An 18749-nucleotide genomic window follows, 5' to 3' on the forward strand; every position below is an offset into this window, starting at 1 on the left:
TAGTTAGTTAGTTAGTTAGTTAGTTAGTTAGTTAGTTAGTTAGTTAGTTAGTTAGTTGGTTAGTTATTATTAGTTTTAAAGACAGTACAGGGAAGACACAGGGGAAAGAGGATGAGAAGTCCAACAGTATCAAATGAACTGGGATTGAACCCATTTAGTCACTCACTATACATTCTCCCATGCAGGAGGACTCATCCATTCAGTCACTGGGTTCCCCTTAAACATGATCCCTTAATCATTATGGACACATCTGCAGTGTTAAGACAGGACATACAGGGGTGGTGTCAAGTACATGCACAGATGCTCCAAAGGGAACTCAAACTCTCCTGAAGGCCCTGATACATTTGTAGCTTATATATAGGATGGACTGAGAACTAAAGAACAAAAATCTTGTAATGTTTATTTCTAATATGTCTAATGTTTGTTGTATTCTCCATAGCTTGTGAGTCTGGGTCCTGGGGCCAGGGCTGCTCCAGGAAGTGCCCGTGTGGGGACAGCTCCCTGGGTTGTGACCCTCTGACTGGTCTGTGTGTGTGTCAAGCTGGATTCACCGGAGATCACTGTGATGAGAGTAAGAGAACCCTCTACATATATAGGGAGAACATTCCGTGTACTTGTCCAAATCTTGTGTATAGTTTCCCTCTTCCAGCACTCATATATTTGGAAATGCTGCCACCATGTGGTGATTCTTAGTACAAGATCTTTTGATCTGATCCCGTCTAACAGTTAGTTCAATAAACCCTCCCAATATATCCAATATAGACCTGATTTTAAGGTTCTCCTCCTTATTTTATTGCATTGCTTTTATTTAGTCAATTCTCTGCTCATTTTAGGCCTATGTCTATTTTGTGTCTACATTACTGCCGTGAACCACTTTCGGCTGCAATTCTTGGATGAAAGGTGCTATACAAATAACGTTTATTATTATTATTATTATTATTATTATTATTATTATTATTATTATTATTATTATTATTATTATTATTATTATTATTATTATTATTATTATTATTATTATTATTATTATTATTATTATATGGAACACATTGTCGTCCACACAACTCCCAAGTCTGGATGCAACTAAATCTCCTCCAACTCAACATAAGGCTGAGCCCGAATGTTCGAACGTTCATTCGTTACGTTGGCATTCGAATTCTGAATCAAAATTTGAAATTTTAATTTTTAATAAAAAAAGATTAAAAAAATATATACAAATTTATATATATTTTTTGTATGTGTCTATTCATTCTGTTTAAACCAATGGGGTTTTTCTTCACAGTTGCAGATAAAGATTAGGCTACACTAATATTATAGTATTAAAAAAAAAAATGATTTAATAAAAAGGAGACTCATTTAATCAGATTAATCACTTTATTCAAATTGAGGATTTAGTTTGAGGATATATAAATAAAAAATTATTATAAAAAATATATATATATATTTGTTTTCTTTTTTTTAAACGAAAAACCCTGACGAAGTTCGAATCCCAAAAACAGGCTTCGGGGACAGCCTTAACTCAACAGTGACAAAACGGAGCTCCTCCTCTTTGGTTCCAAGTCCACCTTTAGCAAAACCTATGACCCTGCACCATTGATGGCACCACTATAGTATTGCAAAGACCAGGCCCTCTCTCTCTCTCTCTCTCACGCCCTGCTGCTGACACACTGATCCACGCTTTCATCTCTTCCCATCTTCACTACTGCATCTCACCCTCTAACAACGTCAGCGATAGCTCCGTCAATTGACTCCAACTGGGCCCAGAACGCATTCGCCTTCTAAATGTTACTTGTCCTGTTCGGACATGTTATGTTTTTTGTAGGTTTTTATTGATTTTTGCTACCAGGCAGCCCGGTAGAGAGAGAGAGAGAGGAAGAATGGGAGATAGACAGGGGGAAGACATTCGGCAAGGGTCGCCGGGTCTGGGAGTTGAACCCGGGACAGCCGTGTTGCACCGTAGTGTTGTACGCGGTGCGCCACTCGGGCGCCCCTTCGCCCGACTTCTAACCCACACAAAACCCTGGTTCTAGAAGACCTCCATTGGCTCCCTATCCCCCACTGGATCGTTTGCCTGGTCCACACCTACAACCCCTCACCAACTAGCCCCCCAACATATCTCACAGCGCTCCTCTCCCCCTCTCAGTCCCCCAGCCTGCCTTCTCTCCACCCACTAAGTCCAACCTTTGCAGCTTGTTTACTTTCATGCATTCTCTTCCAACCATTACTGTGCACTGCTGTTTTAACAACACCAATGCAAAAATAATACACTTTGATAATAAAGTTCTAATTTCTCTTCTATAACAACAACATTATCTCACTGCATGGAATGTGTATTACATTGTATGTTCATCATAACATGTGATTGTCTTGTCCTGCCGTCCCTCTCTGTGTCTCTTCCCAGAGTGTGTGAATGGGAGCTATGGTCTGGACTGTGCCCAGCGGTGCCAGTGTCAGAGCGGGGCTCTGTGTGACCATGTGAGCGGAGCCTGCACCTGTTCTGCAGGATGGGCCGGCACCTTCTGTGAGAAAAGTAAGCTGTCTGAAGGATAAATATATGAAGCCCATATGGTCTTAGATTAGATTAGATTCAAATGTATTGTCATCCTACAGCACAAGTACAGTACAACGTAAAGAAGGTTGGCATCCGACCAGAGTAAAGTGCAATAGTAATATACAATGTACAGGTGATTAAGCTGGGTATAAAATATATAAAATGAGTACTACTGGATAATAGTGCTAATCAGATGTATGTACAGAGTTGTACTGTAGTATTTATATGTACAGTGATACAGGTATGAAGACACTATTTATTTATTTATTTATTTATTTATTTATTTATTTATTTATTTATTTATTTATTTATTTATTTATTTATTTATTTATTTATTTATTTATTTATTTATTTATTTATTTGTTTATTTAGACGGACAAAGCATATTACTGGACACTACAAATAAATGCAGTGTTTGTTTTGTTTGTTTGTTTAAATGGTGCACTACAATATAATTTTACTATACATGGTCACAGGTTTGGTTGTCGAGTAACCATTTTTTTTAGATTGAATTTAAAAGATGGAAATGATGTACAATCTTGTATGGTCAGTGGTAGATCATTCCAGATTAAACAGCCCTGGACTGAGAGGCTGTTTTTAGCAAAGGCGGTTTGGTAGTAAGTCATACTACCATATCTAGTAAGAGTAGGTAAGGGATATGTACAGGTACTGTATATATATATATATATATATATATATATATATATATATATATATATATATATATATATATATATATATATATATATATATATATATATATATATATATATATAGTATCTACATGTAAAAAGGATTATATGCAGGTATGTACAGACAGATGTGGATATATATATATATATATATATATATATATATATATATATATATGGTAAGAATAAATATATGTATATGGTATATACAGTATTAATGTACATGCTATCATGCAGAGTTATATGGGTTTATAGGTATATACTGTAGAAGGATTGTATGGAGGTATATTCAGACAGATATGTATATATATACATCTAAATATATATATACTGTATATATCCAGTACATATAAATATATACATGTATATATACACACACAGTATATACAGCAATATTGTACATGATTCAGAGAAATCAGGAAAATACAAGGTATCAATTCAAACCTTCTGTTTAATTATAGAGGATTCATGAAGGACATGGACAACATTTTCTAGGCAGTGCTGATGGGACAAATGTGCCAACTGTCTATTATGTAAACAATAGCATTGTTACTTAATTGTTACTTAACTAAGTCTAGCGCAATGTTGTAATGTGTGACATGATGACATAATTATGAAACTATATATTTGATGATAATTGTAGCTTCATGTCCTGTATTGTGACTTCATCATTCTTCCTGTGACTTAATACGTGACCATCATGTACAAAACCCCCCATCCCCCATCCCCCATCATGTAACACGTTCAGGGGTGTTGCATGACATCATGGGTTCTAAACAACATGGAGTATTGTATTTACTGTATTTACCCTCATGATCCTCTTGATCATCATCGCCTGCTTATCCTCCTGGATTTTTGATGTGTCAATCTCCGTCCATGTTGAGGTTAACACTGCAGTTGCCTCAAACACTTACAGTATAAGGCGGTTACAGTATAACCGCCTTATCCCTCTTCATGCACTAGGGGGCACTGCAGGACGTGTGTCTGGCCTGTTCAGCTTTGTGCCGTTTAACTCGTTCACAGCTTCAATGGACAAACCCTCACTGAAGAAATGCAATATGATAATCATGTGATAATTATGAAATTAATAATTATGGCGTCAATAACAGTTTGGATCTCTGGACTTCTACAGTATGTTTCATGAGCTACTTCTATGATTGGCATTTTAAACACAGCGCCGCACAACGAAACCGTGGTCGGAACCCGCTTGAATGCAAAGGTGAAGATTTATTAAATGATCTGTTAACCCTTTCACTACCACACTACAGAAGGTTAACCTTTCACTACCACACTACAGAAGGTTAACCTTTCACTACCACACTACATACGGTGGTAGTGTGGTAGTGAAAGGGTTAACCCTTTGGTAGTGTGGTAGTGAAAGGGTTAATGCAGGATAACCAAAAAAACAAAGAAACAGAAAACTAAGCAAAAGAGAAAAGCCGCAAAGATCCTTTTCTCCGTGCAGTCGGACACAAAAAAGGTGACGTGTTTTAGGCTTAGGGCTCGTCCCCGTCGTGCCACGTCAAATCATTCATATAATTGATATCCTCCCCGTCGATGTAATGGAGTGTAGGGACTAACCAACCGTCACGAGGGTCCTGACAGTGTGATGGATTTGATCTTGATTATTCTTTTGACTGGAAATAGTGTTATGTTATTACAAGGTTACAAGATTTACCGTTAAGTGTACCAGTCCCAGAAATACATACCACACTCTGGCAGTACACGGGGAACCGTAAATCACCACCGTGTCACACTAGAACAGAGCCCTCGACATCCCTAGCCATAACACTCTCATGGCCTCAGACGCACACGTCACTCTGATTGGACGTTGCCGTGGAAATAGGGCTATCAGTCTGGCCAGATTCTGTTTTTCGAACGCCTTTCCACCCTCAAACAGAGGTGTCCAGTTTCTCCATCTTCTACTGGGCCTCTTCCTTCAGGAGAAGTCAGGAAGTGGCCTGGGCATTGAGAAGGACCAGGGCTCCCCCAACATGCCTGTCTGCTCCACAGATCTGGAACGGATAGAGACGCGCTTTCACATTTTCACATCAACAATCCTCTTGAGCGGTCATTCTTGGCCGGCGCGTAGTTAAGACGGCACCGGCATTTTATAGAACCTGTGGTCATAAAACCTCGTGGAAATAATAAATAACAATTGGCACAGTCCATGGGACCAGGGAGAGCTCTAACGGGTTACCATGGCGCGAGGCATCGTTTCAGCGAACGTTCCGGAGGTTTGAGCATAAAAAGGTTTAATCAAGTTTTGAGGAAGCTAAGGACTCAATGGGTCTGACACGGGTCCCGTCTCCCCCAGCCGTCAGCTCGGTCCACGTGCGTCACGCTCTCATTCTACTCCGCCGCTTTGATGTTGGACTCAGAAACAGCGCGGTTGGTCGCAGTTAAAAGAAATCCGGGTCAACCGCTTGCCAAACTTCCTGCGTTATTGTGAAAGGGAACATGATTGTTTTATCACTTTTATCACTTGTCTGGACCGCATTCAGCGCACGGCAGAGCTTGAGTGACACTAGGAAGTTCTCCTCTGTGCTCTCTCTCTTCTAGACGCTCTAACTCTATGGCCTGTGTTCCCTGGCTGTGTGGTCCCGGGGCTTTGCTTTATAGGCTGACAGCAGTGACTCTTACACAACGAGAGATCTGGAAATAATCCTCCTGTCTTAAAGAGCTCATTTAGGCCAGAGACGGAGGCTCTCTGTGATGGCACAATGTGTGCGGTGGTGGCGGACCGACTCCTCTGTGCCCACCTATAAACATAGAGCCCAGAGAGAAAGGCGTCTGCGCCTGAGAATACCAGCACACCCCCCCCAGGCTAATATCAGATGACAGATGACTGCTCTGCGGTCGAGAGGGAACCCAGTCGCCCCCTGCTGGTGTAAACAATTTACGACACTGTAGTTTAGAAGACTTAAATATAGCCTTTGCACATCTGCTGTAAACCTGGGCAAAAAAAATTCATTTGAGCTAGTTTTAGATAATTTGGACAACCTAGTGATTAGCTCTACTAGGTGATAACTTACACTCACACACGTGCGCGCCGCACACACACACAAATGAAAATCTAGGATATTTTTTTCCTGTATTTTAAATGTTTCTCATTGCTCTTTTGGCCACGTATTCCGCGAAAATCATCTCGACTGACGCACAATTACAACTGCAAATGAGAGATGACAAATTTGACAATATTATGAAGTAAGGGGAGTCAACATGTGTTTTCCTCATGTAAACAAAATGTAGCCCACAGGCTTGTCACCATGGTGTCAGTAATAGGGGTAATAAGAATAAACAATATAACAATAAACCAGGCTTCTTGACCGCCACAAACCTCCAGCTGGAGTGGGATGACAGCATCCTCGGTGGGCCCGATTTAACAACACCATAGCCCAGCCACTACAGAGGCAGAGGCAGACGTCATGCAGGCAGCGTGGGAACACAGCAGTGGTCAGGACACAAACCGCTGTGCAGGAAGGATGATTTCCCTGTAATAGTTTTAGTTGCCCCTGGGGGAGGAGAGGATAAAAAAAGCAGGAGTGGACAGTATCATCCCAGGGAACCGGAAGTGGGGGGGTGTGTATACGTCCGATCCCGGCTAAAGTGGTGTATGCAGCTGAGTCATAGCTTTTGTTTTAACCCGCTTCGACTATGAGGTGGTTAGAGGTTTACAGAGCATTGTAACACAGCACAACTTTATACGCTTTATATAGTGTCAAATGAGGTGTCGTAAAAAAGTAGAAGTAGACTAAAATTGCAATCGTTGTTATTGTACTCTTTTTTTATTTACTCAAATCTCAAATCCCGGCCTCTTTTCTTGATCCTCCAATCGCAACTGCTGCATCCCGAGGACAAACAAAAAGTTTGTGATTGTGCCAGTCGTGATTGGAGGATCAAGAATAGAGGGCGGGTTTGAGATAGGTCATATTATTTACAAATCCCTATTTTACTTGACTCTGGTTATGGACAGAAGTGGGTGCTACTCTACACATAGAGACATGTCTTAAAGAATAAGAAGGTGTGTCTTATCTAACGCAGCATTACGCTCTGGGTCCCGAGAAGTGTCTATAGTGTGTGGATGATGAGCGCACGCGCACACACATTTAGAATCTTTATTTATGTCCACATAAAGACAATGTTTAAAGGACACAAATATTATCAGTGCACTTGTACATTGTGGGATTATTCCGATACAGTCGTGCCCAAATTGACAATGGCAACCAAAGTTACAGACTCACATGGATGATGAACCTGACAATCTACACACAGCTCATGGATACAGATAGCAGCGTCTTCTCCAAATTGCCCGGCTGCCAATAATTGCTGACACTGAGCAATATTTAACTAATTGTTTGGCTCTTCTCTTCGGAAGACCGGCCAACTGAAGGCCTCTAACACCCAACTTATGGACATGACCCAGGCTTCCAAATATGAAGACTAAAAGTTTACAGTTGTAGCCGAGTTGTGATATGGTATGGTCTAACAGTTGATATTTTAACACACACACACACACACACACACGCGCGCGCACACACACACACACACACACACACACACACACACACACACACACACACACACACACACACACACACACACGCACACACACACATCCGAATCTCAACAGGTGCTATAGGCAGAAGATAAGACACACGATAGATAGAGATAACGTCCACACACTCTAGTCTATGTTGATACCAAGGTGTGTTATTTATGAACAGGAAATTGGCAAAAATTGTGTGCAGACTATATGCTGCCAATTTGTTGTTAATAAATAATACACCTTGGTAGCAGCATAGCGTGTGTATTATTTATGAGTCTGCACGGTATGCATATAGAGTGTGTGGACTATATGCTGCTACCAAGGTGTATTATTTATTAACAGCAGATTGGCAGCACCCAGGGTTCTTACAGCCCGCTCTGCTCCGCTCCACCAACGTGTCCCACAGACTCTTATTGAGGTGCACAGGAGACTCCGATAAGCACGTTTGAAGAACAATCGTTGACAACCTAACCGTTGCAAGTCCCTCCTGCAGGTGTGCATGTCGTTCTCCCGGTGTCAACGCCGTCTCATATGATTTCCCGTTATAGACGTGAGGAAAGATAAACGGTGAAGACTGTTAGACACCGAGGCTAGTGGTGTTTGACCCCGACGAAGAGCCGCCGAACGTTGTCGGTAAACAAAGTACCGGAGCGGAACAGCGTTCGGGGTTGTTTTGTCGTTATTTGTGGCATGTTTTAGCCCCGGCATCTGCCGAGTGGACGTGCGTATTTCCCTCGGTATGATCACTGCGGCTGTGGGGGGAAACGGTAGGCGTCCCAGAGCCAGGGAAGGGGGCCAGGGCCCTAACCAGCTCCAGACCGCTCCACATGTAATACCAAATGAAAGCAGAAGAGGAGAGCCGAGAGGGAGAAATGTCAAGCAAAGCTGTCAATCAATCAGATACTTTGGTGGGAGCCCGAGCAGCGTTTGTGTAAACACGGAGCCGAACGGGCCCTACTTGTTTTGAAACACACGGCCCGTCATGCTTGTGTTGGGCCCTGATCCCCACCACTGTTTGGTGACAAATTGAGCAAAAAGAGACAGTGGATAAACAGAGTCATTCTTTCCCGCTCCGCTGAAGTCATGCATACAGACAATATTTACAGCCCCGTGGCTGCAGAGCTTCATTGGTCCTGCCAGCCTCTAGCTGGGTCCTCGCTGGATGGCAGGCTCTTGAGTTTACCATGCTCCCTGTGTGTCTACTCTGCACACACTTAAAACAATCTCTCTGGCCCCGCCTAGGGAATGGGAAACAGACTTCAGCACTGGCATCTCCAAACACTGGCAGTGATAGGAGGAACGTGTGTGTGTGTGTGTGTGTGTGTGTGTGTGTGTGTGTGTGTGTGTGTGTGTGTGTGTGTGCATGCATGCATAGCGTGTGTACATAGTTCGATCATGCATACAAGTATGTGTGTGTGTGCACATGTGCATGTGTGTGTACTTTTGCCCATGGATGTGTGTGTGTGTGTGTGTGTGTGTGTGTGTGTGTGTGTGTGTGTGTGTGTGTGTGTGTGTGTGTGTGTGTGGTGTGTGTATGTGTGTGTGTGTGTGTGTGGGTGTGCCATATGTATGTGTGTGAGCAGGGTACTGTAACCTGGCTTTGTTTTGCCCTGTGTTGCAGGGCCTACGAGCCCAGCAGGTGTTCCAATTACCAGCTTTCTGAGTTGCCCACCCGAGCCCCCCCCATGCCCCCTAAAGAGAGCGGCCCCCGCGCCGCCGTGGCTTTGATGTGGCCCCAGATCCACCACACATGTGGGACATGAGCTCACTTAACGAACGCAGACGCTCCGCAAATGAACAGCCACAGCCTGGCACTGCAATTTGATATCGGTATTTTCGGTAGGCGGTAAAGATGGGGAGAGGAAGAGGAAGAGGAAGAGGGAGAGAGAGGAGAGGAGGGAAAGGGAAGAGAGAGAGAGAATAGAAAGAGGATAAAAACCCAAAAAAATTTGGCATCTAATCCCTTTCCTCTCCTCTTCTGTGGAGCTGCCAGTCCTAACCAGTGGGATGTTTTATCTCGGCCCACAGTGTGCCCGGACGGTTTTTACGGTCTTGACTGCGGCCAGATGTGCGAGTGCAGGAACGGTGCCCGCTGCCACCACATCACAGGAGGCTGCCTCTGCACCGCCGGCTGGGATGGACCACGCTGCATTCTGGGTAATGGAAGCCACATCATTAAAACGGGGTGTGAGGGAGGCCCCTCTCGCTGCATCACGACATCCTCTCCTTAAATACAACTGCTGATGTGTTTGCGAACAATTATCTCTATAATGAGACATTGCCAATTCCCGTTTTTTAAGAGGGATGATGGGTAAGGGTGGGGTGGAGAGAGAGAGAAAGGGGGGGGGGGGCGGGGTAATGGTGGGGTGGAGAGAGAGAGAGAGAGGGATGATGGGTAAGGGTGGGATGGAGAGAGAGAGGAGAGAGAGGGGTGGGGTGGGGTGTGGGGGTAAGAATCCCCTCTGGCATAGATGGTTAATTGGGGTCTATTCTGGATAAATACATCCACGTGTTTATAGGGATGCACGTGAGGAGAGGGAAGAATTCAAACTTGGAAAGTTCGTTTTAGTAGGTTGCTAAGGTATGCTATGGTTTTAGTAGGCTGCTAAGGTACAGTATGCTAAGGTTTTAGTAGGCTGCTAAGGTACAGTATGCTAAGGTTTTAGTAGGCTGCTAAGGTACAGTATGCTAAGGTTTTAGTAGGCTGCTAAGGTACAGTATGCTAAGGTTTTAGTAGGCTGCTAAGGTACAGTATGCTAAGGTTTTAGTAGGCTGCTAAGGTACAGTATGCTAAGGTTTTAGTAGGCTGCTAAGGTACAGTATGCTAAGGTTTTAGTAGGCTGCTAAGGTACAGTATGCTAAGGTTTTAGTAGGCTGCTAAGGTACAGTATGCTAAGGTTTTAGTAGGCTGCTAAGGTACAGTATGCTAAGGTTTTAGTAGGCTGCTAAGGTACAGTATGCTAAGGTTTTAGTAAGATGCCCTAACAACACCTCTCATGCTAAGGTTTCAGTACAGTAAGCTGCCCTAACAACACCTCTCATGCTAAGGTTTCAGTACAGTAAGCTGCCCTAACAGCACCTCTCATGCTAAGGTTTCAGTACAGTAAGCTGCCCTAACAACACCTCTCATGCTAAGGTTTCAGTACAGTAAGCTGCCCTAACAGCACCTCTCTAAGGTTTCAGTACAGTACGCTGCCCTAACAGCACCTCTCATGCTAAGGTTTCAGTACAGTAAGCTGCCCTAACAGCACCTCTCATGCTAAGGTTTCAGTACAGTAAGCTGCCCTAACAACACCTCTCATGCTAAGGTTTCAGTACAGTAAGCTGCCCTAACAGCACCTCTCTAAGGTTTCAGTACAGTAAGCTGCCCTAACAGCACCTCTCATGCTAAGGTTTCAGTACAGTAAGCTGCCCTAACAACACCTCTCATGCTAAGGTTTCAGTACAGTAAGCTGCCCTAACAGCACCTCTCTAAGGTTTCAGTACAGTAAGCTGCCCTAACAGCACCTCTCTAAGGTTTCAGTACAGTAAGCTGCCCTAACAGCACCTCTCTAAGGTTTCAGTACAGTAAGCTGCCCTAACAGCACCTCTCTAAGGTTTCAGTACAGTAAGCTGCCCTAACAGCACCTCTCTAAGGTTTCAGTACAGTACGCTGCCCTAACAGCACCTCTCATGCTAAGGTTTCAGTACAGTAAGCTGCCCTAACAGCACCTCTCATGCTAAGGTTTCAGTACAGTAAGCTGCCCTAACAACACCTCTCATGCTAAGGTTTCAGTACAGTAAGCTGCCCTAACAGCACCTCTCATGCTAAGGTTTCAGTACAGTAAGCTGCCCTAACAACACCTCTCATGCTAAGGTTTCAGTACAGTAAGCTGCCCTAATAGCACCTCATGCTAAGGTTTCAGTACAGTAAGCTGCCCTAACAACACCTCTCATGCTAAGGTTTCAGTACAGTAAGCTGCCCTAACAGCACCTCTCATGCTAAGGTTTCAGTACAGTAAGCTGCCCTAATAGCACCTCATGCTAAGGTTTCAGTACAGTAAGATGCCCTAACAACACCTCTCATGCTAAGGTTTCAGTACAGTAAGCTGCCCCAACAGAACCTCTCTAAGGTTTTTCCCGGAGCGCTTCATGCTCTTGTTTTAATGAATCCAGTGAAATGCTCCTTAAGTTCCGACTCTGTCATTCTGAAGTCTTATTCAGGGCTCCGCACCGCAGCCCGCTCTGTGGTTGTGATTACCCGAGCCAGAGTCAGCAGAAAGCCGCTAGCGTGACTTTTAATGACGCATCTCTGTCATTAGCTGGTTTCCCTCTCTTCTCGGTTTGACCTTAAATGTCAGACATTGATCATTAGGGAGAAGTTCACAATATGTTCCCCGAAGACCACAGAAGATGCTCTAAAAATGTCTGTGCCTTTAGTCACTTCCTTGCCTTTCTTGTGTTTGTTTGTAAATATGCACATGTGTATATTTATGCAATGTAAAATGTGTGTGTGTGTGTGTGTGTGTGTGTGTGTGTGTGTGTGTGTGTGTGTGTGTGTGTGTGTGTGTGTGTGTGTGTGTGTGTGTGTGTGTGTGTGTGTGTGTGTGTGTGTGTGTGTGTGTGTGTGTGTGTGTGTGTGTGTGTGTGTGTGTGTGTACATGTATCTGTATGCTGTGTGTGTGTTTGGGCAGCGTGCCCAGAGGGCCGGTTCGGGGAGCGGTGCAGTCGGGGCTGTGAGTGTCAGAACGGTGCCAGGTGCGACCACGTCAACGGGCACTGCAGCTGTACGGCCGGATGGACGGGAGCCAGCTGCCAACAGGGTGAGTGGCTCATCACTCACCCTAGTTAGAGTTAGATGGAAAACATGGGCTCTGACTGAAAGCTTCGACTACTACCTAGAAGTCAAACTTAACGCCAAAACTATCAACACAGTGATATTAGTGCTTAAAGGATCAATGAGCGGCCGCCGATTTTTGGAACATTTTAGATTTCTTATTATCTCGACAGTAATCGATAGTAAAAATAAGACGTTTGACACCGAAATGTAAAAAATCTGTCGTTCCGATAAGGGGCAGGAGCTAAAACAACAACATCCTATCAAACAAATGACCAAGTCAAATGATTGGAACGAGCGAGCTGTCTATCAGACCCTCTAGTAGCAGTTTGCGTGCGTACACAAAGACCTGCTGCTAACACATAGTTGCCTGCTAGCTACCTAGCGGGGCATGGCTTTGGAGGCATCCTGATGCGTTCTGATTGGGAAGGACGCTGTAGAATTCGGTTTAAGCATATTTAACATTCAAGTTCTTCCCAAAATTTACGGCTGCCTATTGCTCCTTTAATGCAACGTCAACATTAAAATCTATATATCATGGATGAGGTATCGGGTACAGGATTTAAAACAGGGTATCTGTGTTTGTATTGAGTTTACCCCAGATGCCTAATACTAATACCAAGAGTTCCATGGTAACTACTACAGTACCCAGAGTTTTTTAACAGAGTTTAAAAAAAAAAACGTCGTCCTCTCAGCTCCACAGTGTTTGCCTCGAGACTGGTCGCCAAATGCAATTAACCCTTTCCTGGAAAGATGTAGTTTTGCATTAGGTACACCCATGACTTTGTAAATGTAAAACATAGATCTCATTTAATTACGCTCAACTCTGCTCCCATCAAATGTCAGACCAATTGAATAAGTGGAACCATATAAACCCTCTACCTTGAGAAACACCTATAGTAAAAATGTTTTCTTTTTTTCTTTTTTTTACATAGGGACAAATTTGTCCAGAACCAGGCGAGTCTTAAAACTTTTTTGCACTCCGTTTAGCACTCAGAATCGGTTCTGGCTGTAAGAGAAAAGTAGCATCCATATTCATGTGTAGTGTATTGTGCAATTGGTTGACTTTTCTTAGATTTTACTGGAATTAAATTTCAAAATGTAGTATATAAAACGTTTGCATACGCATTTTGCCTATGATGTAGTATACAAATATTGATATCTAGTGTTGACCACCAAGTATCCCGCAGGGCATAAATATCTCTCTCTCTTATCGTGAAACATTAGCGAAGCATAGCAAAACATTCTGAGTAAAACATGCATACTTTATTGTCTTCGATTTTCTTTTCTTTCATCTGTGGATATTGGCTATTCATGTTAAAAATGATAATGATAAGAGGTAAAAGCAGTCGCCTGCCACCCCAGAGACCCGGGTTAAATTCGTGGTAGCGGTACCTCCGGCTTGGTCAGACATCCCTACGAACACAATTGGCAGTGGGAAGCCGGTGGGGTACGAGTCCTGGTCGTTGCGATAGCGACTCCTACTGGCAGGGAGGGGATCTGGAGGAGATAACGTGAACCTCCGCGCGTGTTACGCTCTCCCTGTGAAACGCCTAGCTGTCAGGAGAAAGGAAGCAGCTGGCGACTCCACATGGATCATTCAAGAGTTGCAGCTCAAAGTGCTTCACAGCAGTGATGTGGACACAAAATAGACACGATGAGCAAATGAGCATAAAATTGGCATAATTATAGACAGACAGGCATAAAATTAGCAGAGAATTGATATTAAAACCTCCCGGAAACGTTGTAATCGATTTATGTCATTAAAATCTATGGAGAAAAAAAGATTATAATAGATTTCTTATTGATTATGATAGATTTCTGACATCATTCTAACCGACAGTAGGGCAGCGCAATTAGGGAATTGCTCTAACGACTAAATTGAGGAGAACATGGGAGAAAAGGGAGAGGAAGAAAAGCGTTGGTAGATGTTGATAGTGTGCGTAAAGTGTTACATTCATTCAGATTCATTCAGACATTCATTCAGACATCAGTTCTTCATTCAGATTGTTGATCCCCAGCAGCGCTGACCTCCATTTTGTTGGTGTGTTTCAGCTTGTCCTGACGGGAGGCACGGCGAGGACTGTTCTCAGCTGTGTCTCTGCCGACACGGAGGGTCTTGTGACGGGGTGACAGGCCAGTGCTCCTGCCCCCAGGGCTGGACCGGAGCGGCCTGTGAGCTGGGTGAGTCTATTCTCACTTCGCCATGTCAGGATATTGCAATATTGATTATTCCAAAGAATACTTAAAGGGGAATGACCTTTATTAAGAATTGACATATGTTTGTTTTTTTGTACCCCAGGACAGTTCAGTCAGTATTTGCGTACACACACACACACACACACACACACACACGCACACACGCGCACACACACACACACACACACACACACACACACACACACACACACACACACACACACACACACACACACACACACACACACACACACACACCACTCTCTCCTAAAGCTAGAAATCAGAGAGACATCGGTGATGTCACTGGGATGTAACATCTGGGGCTGCTCCATAGACATGGGGATCTGACTTTATGAGGCCATAAGATGTTTGTGAGAGCGTCTGCACCCACGTGAGATGTTCATTCTGGTTCAGAATGTCTAGCGGTGCTCTAATATAAACCTCATTTGGGTGGAAGAGCTCACAGAAACATATTGTGGCCTTGTAAAATCTGAGCCCCATGCATTGTCTATGGAGTACGCTACGGAAAGCCCTATTGAAATTGAAGCCAGTCAAATCAGACGAAAAGATTTTCACATACAGTATGAGGTTCTAGACCAGTGGTTCTCAACCTTTTTCATCTCAAGGACCCCCTAAATCGATATTACTTGAGCTTTGGACCCCCATTTGGTATGGTTTTGTCTCTGGGACCCCATCTGAGAAAATCTGATGTTGTTGGATATGATGACGTCCAGAATTCTGTAGGACCCAGGACCCCCGGTTGAGAACCACTGGCCTTGATTAGGAACAACATACAGTACAACATACATCTCTCCTAGAGTGTGAGGAGGGGTGCTACGGAGAGGGTTGTTCTGTGTGACCTGAGGTGTCTCCTTCTGCTCTCTCCTAGAGTGTGAGGAGGGGTGCTACGGAGAGGGTTGTTCTGTGTGACCTGAGGTGTCTCCTTCTGCTCTCTCCTAGAGTGTGAGGAGGGGTGCTACGGAGAGGGTTGTTCTGTGTGACCTGAGGTGTCTCCTTCTGCTCTCTCCTAGAGTGTGAGGAGGGGTGCTACGGAGAGGGTTGTTCTGTGTGACCTGAGGTGTCTCCTTCTGCTCTCTCCTAGAGTGTGAGGAGGGTGCTACGGAGAGGGTTGTTCTGTGTGACCTGAGGTGTCTCCTTCTGCTCTCTCCTAGAGTGTGAGGAGGGGTGCTACGGAGAGGGTTGTTCTGTGTGACCTGAGGTGTCTCCTTCTGCTCTCTCCTAGAGTGTGAGGAGGGGCGCTACAGAGAGGGTTGTTCTGTGTGACCTGAGGTGTCTCCTTCTGCTCTCTCCTAGAGTGTGAGGAGGGGTGCTACGGAGAGGGTTGTTCTGTGTGACCTGAGGTGTCTCCTTCTGCTCTCTCCTAGAGTGTGAGGAGGGGCGCTACAGAGAGGGTTGTTCTGTGTGACCTGAGGTGTCTCCTTCTGCTCTCTCCTAGAGTGTGAGGAGGGGGCGCTACAGAGAGGGTTGTTCTGTGTGACCTGAGGTGTCTCCTTCTGCTCTCTCCTAGAGTGTGAGGAGGGGTGCTACGGAGAGGGTTGCACGCGCTCCTGCACCTGCACCAACGGAGGGCGCTGTGACAGAGTGACAGGGAGCTGCAGCTGTCCGCCCGGCTGGATGGGAGAATCCTGTCAGACAGGTGATGTGCTCATTTAATATGTGCCTAGGAAACCAAAAGAATGTCTGTGAATTTAGTCACTTCCATCCTTACATGAGCCTTCAAGTCTAATGTATCCTGTGTGGGGATGGGGGGGGGGGGGGGGGGGGGGGGGTTATTTGTGTCCACAGTGTTTTTTTGAGTAGTGATAGAGAATGAGTTTGACTGCACAGTGACTCCCTACCTACTGTGTCCAACAAAAAATGCATGTATGATTTTTGCTGTACTGATGAAATGCTCAGTGTACATCAGACCGGCAATAGCACTGAATTCTGACCACGCCTCTATTCTGATCACCACGCCTCTATTCTGATCACCACGCCTCTATTCTGATCACCACGCCTCTATTCTGATCACCACGCCTCTATTCTGATCACCACGCCTCTATTCTGATCACCACGCCTCTATTCTGATCACCACGCCTCTATTCTGATGTGCTGATGTGCTATTCTGATGTGCTTTGAGAAGCTAGTGAAGGGCTACATCTGTTCCTCCCTCCCCATCACCCTGGACCCTCTGCAATTTGCATATCGCCCCAACAGGTCCACGGAGGACGCCATACCACATGTGCTGCACACAGCAGCATCACATCTGGACAAGAGGCAGGGGAACTATGTGAGAATGCTGTTCATCGACTACAGCTCAGCATTCAACACCATAGTCCCCTCCAAACTCATAGCCAAGCTCAGGGACCTGGGCTTGAACTATGACCTCTGCCAGTGGGTCTTGGACTTCCTGACGGGCAGACCCCAGGTGGTAAGAGCAGGCAACTGCACCTCCTCATCCATCACGCTCAACATAGGGGCCCCCCAGGGCTGTGTTCTGAGCCCCCTCCTCTACTCCCTGTACACACATGACTGCGTGGCACAGCGGAACAACAACACAATCATCAAATTTGCTGATGACACAGTAGTGGTGGGCCTGATCTCTGCCAACGACGAGAGGGCCTACCTGGAAGAGGTAGAGAATCTGTCACAGTGGTGTCAGGAGAACTGCCTCTCCCTGAACGTCAGCAAAACAAAATAGATGATTGTGGACTTCAGGAGGTCGGGGGTCAAGGACTACAGCCCCCTCAGCATCGACGGGGCACCGGTTGAGAGAGTGAACAGTTTCAAGTACCTCGGAGCCCACATATCCGAGGACTTGACATGGACCACACACATTGACAGTGTTGTGAAGAAGGCACGACAACGCCTCTACTTCCTCAGGCGCCTAAGGAAGTTCCAAGTCAGTCAGAAGATCCTTAGGAACTTCTACTCATGTACAATAGAGAGCATCCTGACTGGCAACATCACCTCCTGGTTTGGGAATAGCACTGCACAAGACCGTAGCAGACTACAAAGAGTGACACGTTCAGCCGAACGCACAATTGGAGGGGGGCTTCCCACCCTCCAGAACATTTACAACAAGCGGTGCAAGGGGAAGGCTAAGAGAATTATTAAGGACTCGAGCCACCCGAACAACTGCCTCTTTGAACTGCTGCGGTCAGGCAAGCGATACCGGAGTCTTAAGGCGAGCACAGAAAGACTCAGAAGAAGCTTCTATCCCCAGGCCATCAGGCTGCTAAACGAACAATAAACACTATGCAACAACCATCAAATGCACACAGCACACACACCCACACGCACACACTCACTTAAACAAACAACACACTGCAGCACCCACTCTCCACACTTTAGATCACACAAACACACTTTATATTTATTGATAAAGGATTTGCACTACAACTCGTACACCTACTGTAAATTGTACCTAAATTGCACCTCATCCTATTTCTGCCTTGCACTATATAGTATTGTATATTAGTACACTGCACAGTATTGTATATTATATGGTAACTCAGTTACGTCTATTCTGCATCCAACATTGTACATATGTCTATACTGAACACTGTGACCTCATTTTTTTACTTCTAATTTACATGCTATACTATGTTATTTTATTTCATACTTATCTTGTCTTGCACAGTCTCTGGAGCGTAACAGTAAGAAGCATTTTGTATAAAAGTATTCTGTACTTCTGTATGACAACTATTAAAGAAACTTGAAACTTGAAACTTGATCACCACGCCTCTATTCTGATCACCACGCCTCTATTCTGATCACCACGCTCTATTCTGATCACCACGCCTCTATTCTGATCACCATGCCTCTATTCTGATCACCACGCCTCTATTCTGATCACCACGCCTCTATCCTGATCACCACGCCTCTATTCTGATCACCACGCCTCTATTCTGATAGTCATTACCTCTTAGCTTTAGGTCACTT

At 44.7% G+C, this 18749-nt stretch overlaps 1 protein-coding gene across 1 annotated transcript in view; it reads left to right on the forward strand.

Moving 5' to 3' along the window:
• egfem1 (EGF-like and EMI domain containing 1) overlaps positions 1-18749 on the forward strand; it is a gene marked incomplete at its 5' end in the record, with an annotated part of 232652 nt that overhangs the window by 154806 nt on the left and 59097 nt on the right. The window contains 6 exons of the mRNA XM_084308959.1: positions 440-571; positions 2399-2527; positions 9818-9946; positions 12463-12591; positions 14661-14789; positions 16333-16461. Of these exons, the coding sequence (XP_084165085.1) occupies positions 440-571; positions 2399-2527; positions 9818-9946; positions 12463-12591; positions 14661-14789; positions 16333-16461 (777 nt within the window). The remainder of the gene's footprint in view (positions 1-439; positions 572-2398; positions 2528-9817; positions 9947-12462; positions 12592-14660; positions 14790-16332; positions 16462-18749) is intronic.

Source organism: Notolepis coatsorum (genome assembly GCF_963971535.1).
Source record: "Notolepis coatsorum genome assembly, chromosome: 1".
In the NCBI taxonomy this organism is placed as follows: domain Eukaryota; kingdom Metazoa; phylum Chordata; class Actinopteri; order Aulopiformes; family Paralepididae; genus Notolepis; species Notolepis coatsorum.